This window comes from Diabrotica virgifera, chromosome 9 (genome assembly GCF_917563875.1).
Source record: "Diabrotica virgifera virgifera chromosome 9, PGI_DIABVI_V3a".
NCBI lineage: Eukaryota > Metazoa > Arthropoda > Insecta > Coleoptera > Chrysomelidae > Diabrotica > Diabrotica virgifera.
The window spans coordinates 42,555,995-42,568,882 of record NC_065451.1 but is presented as its reverse complement, the minus strand read 5'-3'; the positions used below and the strand labels follow the sequence as shown (position 1 = coordinate 42,568,882).

Genomic DNA, 12,888 nt, shown 5'->3' with positions numbered 1-12,888 from the left:
TAGACAAGTATGCAATTAAAATGGCTTATTTATTTTTTTTCCGCACACGCTTACTAAATTTTTTATAAAAAAATCAAATTTGACTATGAATTAAAAGTTTCGTAAAGTGAACCATAGATTTAAAAAAATTAACTTTTATTACAAAAATTATTTTTTTTTTGAACAAATATTTAATTTATGTTACCACTCAATCAAATTATTTATTCAAACTAGAAAAAAATCAGATCCGTATTTAAAAAATTAGTTCGTTTTGGTCTTAGAAAAAATTTCACCCTGTATACGCTTTTTGAAAAATCTAATATGAATTTTACAAACTAGACAAATAGGCATTTAAAATGGTTTATTTATTTTTTTCCCACACGATTACTTAATTTTTTATTAAAAAATCAAATTTGTCAAAATCAGAATTTTAACTTAAAAATGAAAAAAAAAATGAAATCACGGTTTAACTCGCTACAACTCTGTTCCATTTTAATATTTTTTTTTCTGAAATCCTTACAGCACATATCTCTAACCATTGTGAAGACTATGAAAATTGTTGTAGACTTTCAGTCTTCTTCTTGTAAAAGTTATGAATTTTTAAAAATAAAAGGTGCAGATTCGTGAATTGAAAAGGTAAATCGCAAAAATTAAGTAAAAAACTTTTAAATTTATCTGTTTGATCACGTCTATGTTAAACTATAGGGTCCAAAAAAGTGTTATAGGGAGTTTTAGATTTAGACGTATTATAGAAAAAAAAAATGGTAAAACTTTTAATTTTAAGAAAAACGTTGTTTTTGTAAATTAATTTTTGTAAAAAAAGTAAATTTTTTTAAATCTATGCAAAAACTTTGCCAGACATTTTGTGCAGAGTCTATGATTTTTTTTTAAATTAAGTAATCGTGTGGGGTAAAATAAATATGCCATTTTAATTGCTTATTTTTCTAATTTGTAAAATTCATATTAGACTTTTCAAAAAGCGTATACAGGGTGAAATTTTTTCTAAGATCCAAACGAACTTATTTCTTAAATCCGGGCCTGATTTTTTTCTAGTTTGAATAAATCAGTTGATGGGATGGTAACATAAATTAAATATTTGTTCAAAAAAAATTAATTTTTGTAATACAGGGTGAAATTTTTTCTAAGACCCAAACAAACTAATTTTTTTAAAGCCGGTCCTGATTTTTCTGTAGTTTGAATAAATTAGTTGATTAGGTGGTAATAGTGTAACGATTGACCAAAATAAGAGACACATCGATCTGACCGTTCAAAAATTATGACGAATAAAAATTTCTGTCAAAATGCGAAACTCGCTCTGTATATTATTAAACAATGGGAGCAGACACTTTTTAATGATCATTTGTTATTCGTCATAGGGGCCTCTATACGAGGTAGGAGTATGTACAGTTCCTCATGACTGAAAACTCTATGTATATCGAAAACTCTTAGAGATTTTTTATTGAAAATGGACACGTGGCATTCTTATGGCAGCAACATCTTAAAAAAAATTAAAGTGAAATTTGTGCACCCCATAAAAATTTTATGGGGGTTTTGTTCTTTTATACCCCCTCAAACTTTTGTGTACGTTCCAATTAAATCATTATTGTGAGACCATTAGTTAAACACAGTGATTTTAAAACTTTTTGTCTCTTAGTACTTTTTCGATAAGCCTACCACATATTTGGATATGGTTATAGAGACCTGTTATAATCTGAAAATTTATTTATAATGTACATTTTTGGGTATATTTTGAAAAAGAAGCCACATCTCGATAAAAGGTGACTATCAACAAAAGAATAACAGGCAAAAAAGTTTTAAAAACACTGTGTTTGACTAATGGTACCACAATAATAGTTTAATTGGAACGTACACAAACATTTGGGGGGTTTAAAGGAACAAAAACCCCATAAAATTTGTATGTAAATCTATTAAAAAAGAAGCCGCATCTCGATAAAATAGGAAAAATACTAAGAGGCAAAAAAGTTTTGAAAATGTTGTTTTTAACTAATGGTACCACAATAATGAATTAATTGGAACGTACACAAAATTTGGGGGGGGGGGGGGTTTAAGAGAACAAAACCCCCATAAAATTTTTATGGGGTGGACAAATCTCACTATAATTTTGTTTTAAGATGATCCTCCCATGAGAATGGTACATGTGAATTTTCAATAAAAAACCTCTGATAGTTTTCGATATATTGAAAAAAATCGATTGTCATTTTGTAACTTCAAAGGGCTGTAACTTTTTTTATGAGCAGATTTGTACTAAGGTAAGTTAGGTTTAATCGAACTATTTTTGACTCCAGAATGTCTGGTATAATTTATGACCAATCTTTTCGGGACACCCTGTATATTGCTTTAAAACAAGTTAAGATATGCAAATAAAATTTGGTATGTTTTAAGAGATAGTTATTGCGGATGTTTTGGCATAAAATTAAGAATTTTATATTCACCATTAGCGTGCATACGGGTAATATGATCGGTCATATTACACGTATGCGAGCTAATGGTGAATATTAAATTCTTAATCAATAGGAACACAAAATAATACAGAACAAAGAACCAAAAAAAACACTGTTACTGCATCCACTTGAAGATTGCAAGAACTGACCTGTTGTTTCTTGTTAGAACCGCATGGTCACTAGCAGCCCAGAGGGGCGGGAATTGCTGAGAGTGGGATGACCGACATTGTGACCGGCGCGGCGTGGTACAACTGAAAAGTTAATTTCTATTCAATAGCGCCGCGGAGGGCACCGGTGACCTCAATGTGTTTTTTTATATTTATGACTAAAAAATTCGCTCAAAACTAAAAATAAATATTATATCTATTTTGAACACATAATATCAGATATATATACAAAAAAATTTTTTTTTAATTTTTTATCCATTTACCCATGGCGTTTAACGTGTTAAGCTACATCTTGCTTTTCTACACGACCAGCCTGCCTCAGTATTTTATGATGGATATACCAACACCAGTGTAAACCTATTTTTGGCTTCCGAAGGACTACCTACCAAGACTTGAAGAACTACGAAAAATTCTTCTAGAATTTAATGACGCCTATGGAATTGGTCCAACTGAGGTGTAAGCTTATCTTGCTGCTTTTAGGTCCTTTTTAAGTTCAGTTTAAGCTATATATCCACAAAAATCAAGGGAATGTCACCGAAATTATTATTCCACTAGGTTTCCAAGACGAAATTTTTAAATAATACGACGTGTTCTGAGAAACTAGAAACCTCGAATAATTTTAGTGATGACAACTTTAGTATGGTTCTGATTAATATTCGTTCTGTAAGAAATAAAACTGACGAATTATTTTTGTTTCTGGAGGAATTAGGATTTCCCCTGATAGTTGCGGTTACAAAGCACTGGCTTGAAGTCAACGAGCCTATTTTGTAGAAAAATATACCACAATAATTGACAGGTATGATCGTCGAAGTTCAGCTCATGGAGGCATCCTAATTCTTTCTAGAAAAAATGATTTTTCTCTGATAACAAGATACAACTTTTTGTTGAATGAAGCCTTCTTTGAGTTCTCCTTAGTTTATAATAAAAATCTTAATCTTTACATTATTTGCATCTATAGATCACCTGACTCGTCTGTGGAACTATTTTTTCAGAACCTGCTATATTTGTTAGATGACTTGCCGCATAAAAGCAGAAAAATTCTATGGGGGGACTTCAACATTAATTATGATGCTGCTTGTGCTACTCAAATGTCCTTGGTCAACATATTTGAATCGTATGGTCTCTCAATGCACGTTAATTACCCTACAAGGAATACAAAAACTTCATCTACCATAATTGACTATATTGTCTCACATTTCTCACCCCTTGATGTCTGCTCAACAATTATTAATGCGGGATTATCAGATCATGAAGCAGCATTTACGAAGTTTAACATCTTCAGCAAACCCTCCTCGAAAACCCGACGTTTAGGTAGGATTTTTTCCGCTCGGAATTTTCATAAATTTCAAAATTTATTCTTAACTTCTGAGTGGCATTTTCCTTCTGAGGACGTGGACTATAATTTCAACGATTTTTTAGAAAAGCCTGTCAGTATCTTCAGTAAGGAATTTCCTTTAATTTCAATTAAGCCAAAAGAACACAAACCCTGGGCTACCAAAGGCATTCGCATATCAGCCAAGAATATGAGCTCACTATTGTATATCAAGAAATTTGCTACCAACGTATCCGTCACTCAATATATCATTAAGTACAAGGTAACCTATCTAAAACTCATCAAATCAGCTAAAAAAGTCTACTATCAAAATCGTCTGGGAAGCTCTAAAAGTGTTGCAAAAGAAACTTGGTCCATAATAAACGATCTTCGAAATAGAACTCACGCAGCTCAAACATTTGCCGTTCCAAACCCTGAAAATCTAAACAAATACTTCGTTAATGTGAGTAAAAATATAACTTCTACTATTTTGCCGCAAAAAGATCCCATTTCCTATCTCCCTAATTTAGGAGTGTTCTCGAGTTCATTCCTTGTAAGAACAATCGATAAATCTGAACTGATCCAAACGATCAATAGTATCAAAGGCAAATCATCCTGAAGTACTGATGGACTATCCATAAAAATCTTCTCAAATCTCACAGGAAATGTGTTAAAACTCCTCGTCTCACTAATTAATGATTCCTTTGAAAGAGGTAACTTAATAACAGCCAGATCTCTGCCGTTGATACTGTAAAATTTCTTGGTATTTTTTTAGACCGCAACCTCAAATCGTTCCTTCATATCGATTTGTTAAGTAAGAAACTGGCCTCAGCCTGCTATCCTATAAGATCTGTTTCGAAAGAACTCAATTTATAATCTTCTAAACTAATATAGTTTTCCTTGTTCGAGTCTCATCTTCGATATGGTCTTCCTTTCTGGGGTTCTAGTACAGCTACCCAATTAGATGTTATTTTTAAATTACAAAAAAGATCAATAAGGTATCTGTTTAGCCTCAGAAGAACAACACATTGCAGAAGTTACTTCAAACATCAGGGAATTTTAACCCTTCCATCTTTATATAATTTAGAAACTGTTTGCTTAATTCGTAAACACATGCATGTCTTTCCAGCAAGGCCTCATCATGACTACTCCATCAGAAATTCAACTTTTGATATCTATTATTTACCGATCTTGTCCTCTGAGTTAGTAAAGAAATGTGTATTATATTCCGCAAAAAACTATACAACCATCTCCCTTTACAAATCAAGTCTGAAACATCTTTCCCCAAGTTCCGTAAAATGACAAAAGCTCATCTGTCTAAAAGACCATATTATTCAGTAGAAGAGTTTCTTAATGACTAACTAAGAAATGACAGTAATGTACAAGTAACCAAACTTATCTATATTTGGGTGTCACATGAAGCAGCTATTAGTTCCTATGTCTGTATTTTATTTTATGGTATGTTCACTTTGCAATTTCTATTAGTTTTTGCAATACTATATCGGTTTTCTATACTTTATTAACTTGTATTTTGTTTATATTGACGATTTATCAAATTCAAAAAATTGTAATTGTTATTGTTATTATTTTTTTCTGATTTTGTGTTAAGCCTTGTCCATGAAATTTGTATAATTTTCAGTGACAATAAAGCATATTTCTATTCTATTCTATAAGTACGTTTTTTCAAGCAATAATTTTTTCAATATGATTCACATCCGAATTATTTTTGCCTTAAAATAACGAATATAAAAATTTGGGCATAAAATTAAACTACAATATATAAAATTTAATAAATTTATTTATTAGAAAATATAAAAATGTATTATAAATGTAACTCTTTTCTGATCTTCTGCGTTTATGTTTACCCCTTTTGTAGGATGTTAGAAGAAAACGAAGTTCTAAAAGAAAAAAAAAATAATATTGCTAAATCATAAAATAAAATTTCAAAAATTTGTTTAAGGTAGTTAAATTTCTTCAATTTTTTCGACTAGATTTTGTGTTTCCACAATAAAAAGTTCTCATCAATTTCCGAGATTTTAATATCAAGCTTGGAGCAGGAAATAAGACGCTGTACAGGGTTATTCACTATATTTTGACCCCACTGTAAACTGCTTTATTTACAGAATTGGAAAAAAATGTAAAATACAAAAGTTATTCGATTTTTAAATTATGATTTTTTACCATATATATCATACTAGTGACGTCATTCATATGGGAATGATGACGTAATCGACTATTTTTTTAAATGAGAATAGCGTCGTGTGCTAGCTCATTTAAAAGGTTATTCAATTTTCTATTCAGGAATATAAACATTAAGATAATTATTTATACAGGGTGTCCAAAAATGTTTTTTTTAATTAAATAATTGACACAAAAAGAAAAATGTATGTAATTTATTTCATTCAAAATACATTCTACCGCTGTCAGAAAACAGAAATAAATGTTAATTGAACAAATAAACGTTACTTTCACTTAAATTCAATATTCAAGCTGCCACCCATCTGCCTCTTGGCAGTTTGAACATTGAATTTAGGCAAGAAACAATGTTTATTTGTGCAATAAACTTTTATTTCTTTTTTCTAACAGCAGCAGAAGATATGTTTAATTAAATAAATTACATACATTCTTCTTTTTGTGTCAATTAATTTAATTTAAAAAAATTTTGGACACCCTGTATAAACCATTATCTTAATGTTTACATTATTGAATAGAGAATTAAATAACCTTTCGAATGAGGTATAACACGACCCCTACTTTCATTTAAAAAAATTATCGATAACGTAGTCACGCCCAGATAGATGACGTCACTATTAACAGTTTACAGGGGGGTCAAAATACAGTGAATAACCCTGTACATCGGAGCATAATGAGTAGACACATGAGAAGCAGAAACTTAAGCCAAAAAACAAAAATAACCATATACAGAAACCCTTATAAAACCAGTTTTGACATATGGATCGGAGACAGGGACTATCGCTAAGGCACATGAACACTTTCTGCTCATATTTGAACGAAGGATCCTGAGAGGAATATTCGGAGGCCTATGTGAAAATGGTGTTTGAAGGAGGAGGTACAACCATGAGATATACCACAGATATAAACATACATGTGGTGGTAAAGACGTAGTATCTCTTATATAAAATAGGAAGACTAAGTTGAGCAGTATATCTAGCAAGATTACAGCAGAACAACCCTCCTAGAAGAATTCTTATGTGACAACCTGTGTGAAGTAGAAATAGGGGTAGTCCAAAGCTCAGATGGGAGGATGGTGTAGATGAGGATGGTACAAAAATAGGCGCAGCAAACTGGCAACAGTTGGCAATGGATAGAACTAACTGGCGTAATAGACTTAGAAAAATCGAGGCTCTTTTATTTTGTAGGGCTGTAGCACCATTGATGGTGATGATATCGGAAAATATATACTTGGGGTCCATCGAAAAAAAGGAGAACTCCTAGAAAAAATCATAGAAGACTGAGAACTAATTGTCACCAACACATTCTTCTAATTAATACTTTTAAAGCTGTACAGGAAATCTCTTTAAGGAAATACGGGAGAATCATTAAAATTCAAATAGATTATCATCATCATCAATGGTGCTGTAGTTCAATGAAAGAGCCTAGACCTTCCCAAGTCTATTACGCCAGTCAGTCCTATCCATTGACAACCGTTACCAGTTTGCTGAACCTATTTTTCTCCCATCCTCATCTACACCATCCTTCCATCTGAGTTTTGGCCTACACCTATTTCTACTTCCCACAGGTTGTGACATAACGATTCTTTTAGGAGGGTTGTTCTGCTGTGATCTTGCTGGATGTCCTGCTCATCTTAGTATTCCTATTCTTATAAGAGATACTACGTCTTTACCACCAAATATATGTTTATATCTGTGGTATACCTACCTCGTAGTAGTACCTCCTCCTCCAAACAACATTTTCACAGGATCCTTCGTTCAAATATAAGCAAAAGGTTTTCATCTGCCTTGGAGATGGTCCATGCCTCTGATCCATATGTCAACACTGGTTGTATAAGGGTTTTGTATATTGTTCTTTTTGTTTTTCGGCTTTAGTTTCTGCTTCTCGTATGTCTACTCAGTCCAAAAGAGCATTTGTTTGCTAGGATTATTCTTCGCTTGATTTCTTCCTTCATGACGTTCTCCTTGGTGCTCAGGGAGCCTAAGTATGTGAATTTGTCCACCACTTCAAAGGTAGAGTTATTAACAGTGAATTGGGGACCGATGTTTCTGACTCTATTATTGGGTGTTGATGCCATCATCTTAGTTTTATGCTGATTTACTTGCAGGCCCATATTTTTTGAGGCATTTGAGAAGGTGGTATACATATACAAATAGATTATATTTTAGCTAATGAAGGATTCCGAAACAGCTTTACATCTGTCAAGACTTATCCTGGTGCAGAACTGGAGACGGACCACGTTCCATTGTTGGTTTCCCAAATATTCTGGGACCAAAAATACAACCTGGGACCAAGAGATAAAAAAAGTTTTAAAACATTGTGTTTAACTAATGTTACCACAATAATAATTTAATTGGAACGTGCATAAACATGTGGGGGTTTAAAGGAACAAAACTTCCATAAAAGTTTTGTGCGGTGCACACTGTCACTGTCATTTTTTAACAGTATTTTTTTATCAAAAAATATCTAATAGTTTTCGGTATATTGGAAAAAATCGATTTTTATTTTGTAATTTCAGGGCTGTAAGTTTTTTTATGTGCACATTTGTACTAAGGTAAGTTAGGTTCAATCGAACTATTTTTGGTCCCAGAATATGTGATTTAATTTATGATCTGCCTTTTTGTTAAACCTTTATTAATAAAGCTTATTTTTATTTTAGTTATTTTGCGATACAGAAAGTTTTCTGATGTAAAATAGTTATCGTTACAAATACTTACGACTGGATCACGTTGGTAATAACATTGGACCATGTTATAAACTTTATCTGTGAATTTCAAGTCAGTGTCTGCAACAGAGAAAATAGCTATTAACAAAACTATATACAGTACGCGTTTAGTTTTTGATTAGATATAGGCACCTAAAAGCAGCTAAAGGAAACGCTAAAATCGGCAACACTGCTTATGAGTAGGGAGCGGCTTTTATGCATATTGCTTGCATATTTCGCATATTTGAGGACTTTACCAAATTTTGCATATTTTAAAGAAAGATGCATATTATGTGTCTGTTTAAAAACGTTTTTGACCAAACGAAAAATTTTTAATTTTTTTAATTCTACACAAAATATTCCCCCTCACATGCTGTCATATATTCTCTAGAGCTAACTGAAGTCGGCTCATTCACTGCCTTTTCGGTTTTTCTTAGAAAACACCCGATCCTTACCCAGAAAGTGCGTATAGTACGTCGTCATAAAACGATTGTAGGATGTTAAATACCCTAGTGTTAAGAGAATATTTACATCTCCAAACATCGTTTTACGATTCTCTAACGAAAATTTAATCATATCGAAACGCCAAATAAATTTAATTTTAAACTTAAATTGTGGCTTATTCCCACCTATGCAAGGATACCCAGAGGTTAGGGACCCTCAGAATTTATTCGGCACAATCATGCTCATTTACCTACTTCAGATAAAATCGGAGCAATCGTCCCTTGCCCCTTTTGTCTTTATCGTATCGTATGGCATGTGGAATGCATTTATTGAGAAAGAATAGTAAATATAATATAGAAAGAAAGAAATACATATATCATTAATATACTTACTTCTATATTTTTCATTACATTTGAGTAGATCTAGGTATAAATCCTTTCTGGGTGGCATATAATAATCCATCATGACCATGTCGAAATCGAAATTTTTATTCAACTGAAAAATATTTTGTATTAGTACAACGTTGTTAAATAATAACAGAAACATAATAAATTCATGGTGGTTCATCTTATTCGCCTCAGTCTCTGTACAGAAAACGACTTGTTATTTAAAAACAATTTCTTCGCAGAAATATGCAGGGCCATTAACACTACAATTTAAAAACAATGTGAATTATACGGGGTGCTCCAAAAACAGTGGTATATCAAAGTTAAATTTTTCTGATGAAACACCCTATATCTGATAACATGTTTGAATTGCCCTTAAAAAATAAGCTTTAGTAGCCCTAAGTAAAATTGCCCTAAGTAAATGATTTCACCTTTTGGACTACAACTATACACTAGAAATACGCACATTTTTCCTGGTGAAATTTGGCACACTTGTTAGCCACAAGGGCCTGTACTGTAAAATCAATGTAAAACGGACTATAGTGATAGAGGAATATTATGCAATGAACCAGGATCAAAATTGTTACTTTTATTTATTATATAAAAAAATAGTAACTTACCAGTCTACTTTGGAGATATATGCATGCTGCATAATTCTGTAAAAGAAAAATACTCATTGGTGCTTTTATAATTATTATTATTAATGTAATTTAACACACTACATACTACAAATTCAGACCTAGATTAAAATCAATGTGGCGGCTAACGCAACGGCGCAATTCAGTCGAGATTTTAAATTTACACTACTATTGACCCTCCCTAAAGATTAGAAACATAAAATTTGGGGCAGCTCCTAATGCCAGGTTAGGCCTGTTATTCGTCTAACCCGACTGGACTAATAATGAAAATTTGTTTTTACAAATTATGTAAAAAGTTCGCAACTATCGCAATTAATATTTAATCTGATAATGGATGAAATCATAAAGTAAGTTTAAAAAAAGAGGATATTATAGAATGAGAGAAAATGAAATTAAAATAATATGCTACGCCGACGATGCCATAATAACAGCCAAAAATGAAGATGACCTACGAAGATTAGTTAAAGAATTAAAAGACACGGCGCTCATATACAACAAGGTGATCTCAAAAGATAAAACTAAATCGATAGTTTTATCAGCGGAACCGAGACGATGTAAACTGGTTGTAAATAACAAAATAGTAGAACAAGTGATGGAAACGGAATATTTGGGAATAAAACTGACAAGCTACGGAAAAGTGGAAGAAGAAGTACAAAAATAAGTGAATACGGCGAAGAGAGCAGCAGGCTGTCTCAACAACACAACCTGGAGAAAAAAATACCTCACAACGGAAACGAAAACCAGGATATAGTACAGGGTGAGTTTTTAGTGCGGGATCGGTCGATAACTCCATTATGGTATAAAATATCGAGAAAAGTTATTTAAAAAAAATGTAGACAATGATACTCTCCACGCTTGGAAAATATGTCCATTTATACAGGGTGATCAGTAACTGCGTGGTATATCAAACATATAATTTTTTAAATGGGACACCCTATATATTTTTTCATATTTATATTCCCCTCATAATTCTTGTTCATATAATATATGGTTTTGCATTACTATACAGAGTATTTAACAAGTTATGACCATTTTTATTTCGAAATCACTAAGAGATTAACACCCTGTATATAAAGAAGTAATTCGTAGACAATAATTTGTTTTATGTAATAAGATAAACAATATACTGTAGTTTTTAAATTAAGTCCAATTCACATCATTGACGAATATTTGTATACAGGGTGAACTACAAAACCAAATTACGATTTTCTCTATTTTTTTAAATGGATCACCCTATATTTTACTTTTCAACATTATTGTATTTAATATACTCTTTCATTTTTATATAGCATTCCCTATATCTAAACTGATTGCTTTCCGAGATATTTTTAGTTTTCTTCAAATTTCGGGAATACATTCAATTTTTCTAGTAGAAATAAGTTAGTATTGAGTGATAATTAAACAACATTATTTTTATTAGATAAATAACTAACACAAAATATAAACCATAGCAATATGCAGTGAATTTGCCAATAAATGTGATATTAAGAAATTATCATATTTCCCTAATATACAAGAATCGTAAAATTCCTACAAAAAAAACTTTGTATTGTATATAAAAATATAACAAGATTACTTTTATTTAATAAATAACTTACATGAAATATGAATCAAAACAATATACAACTGATGTAACAGTTTTTAGATTGGTATATCAACAGCATTCTAAGCCAAGAATTTTTTAGTAGAACATTCATTTTTATAAGCACGAATTACGATTTTCTCAATTTTTTTTTAATAGATCACCCTATATTTTATTTTTTTGAAATATTGTATTTATGATACTCTTTCATTTTTATATAGCATCTCCTATACCTAAACTTATTAGTTTCTGAGATATTTTTAGTTTTCTTCATTTGCCGGGAATACATTCAATTATTCTTATAAATATAAATAACTTAACAAATAACTATTATGTAATAATATAACAAATATTTTCATTCAATAAATAACTAACAAAAAAATAATAAACCATAACAAAATTTAATGAATGTACCAATTAATGTGATGTTAAGGATATAAGTCTAAAGTAAATGTTGAAAATGACCACTTTCAACGTCTATGCCATTTTGTAACCGATATTCAAATGACCGAGCCACATTTCTAACATTTTTGTAAGTCAATATTATTAAAAGCTCTCTTTTATTCTATTTTTCATATCATCAAGCGTTGTTGGATGCTTCTGGTATACAAGGTTTTTTATATAGCCCCACTTGAAAAAAATCAATTTTGGAAGAACTGGAGCACCCTCGTATAAAAACCTCAACCGTCAAAAAATGTGGACCAATCACATAATCTCTAACAATATCACCTTAAACATTTATAGATCACCTAGTTTGAGTGTTAACAAAGTAGGGATTTCTTATTGATGCATATTAATGAAATTTAATATGAAAATTATATTATTAATAACTGCGGGTCACAATCTGCTATTAAGAATGTGTTACTAAAAACTTCTTGGCTTAGAATGCTGTTGATATAATAATCTAAAAACTATTAAATTAGTTGTATATTGTTTTGATTTATGTTTTGTGTGAGTTATTTATTAAATAAAAATAATCTTGTAATTTTATTATACACAACATACCTATATTTTTTTTGTA

At 31.2% G+C, this 12,888-nt stretch overlaps 1 protein-coding gene across 2 annotated transcripts in view; it reads right to left on the bottom strand.

Moving 5' to 3' along the window:
• The window catches only part of LOC126892804 (uncharacterized), a 157,645-nt gene that overhangs the window by 119,760 nt on the left and 24,997 nt on the right, over window positions 1-12,888 (bottom strand). The window contains exons 3-6 of one of the 2 annotated variants that reach the window (XM_050662541.1): window positions 10,268-10,303; window positions 9,654-9,756; window positions 8,831-8,898; window positions 5,701-5,818 (exon numbers count right to left, since the gene is read on the bottom strand). The exons of the other annotated variant lie outside the window; for it this stretch is intronic. Coding sequence (XP_050518498.1) covers window positions 5,801-5,818; window positions 8,831-8,898; window positions 9,654-9,756; window positions 10,268-10,303 — 225 coding nt within the window. The 3' untranslated portion in view covers window positions 5,701-5,800. Of the gene's footprint in view, window positions 1-5,700; window positions 5,819-8,830; window positions 8,899-9,653; window positions 9,757-10,267; window positions 10,304-12,888 lie in introns of those variants that run through there. 2 annotated transcript variants of the gene reach the window in all.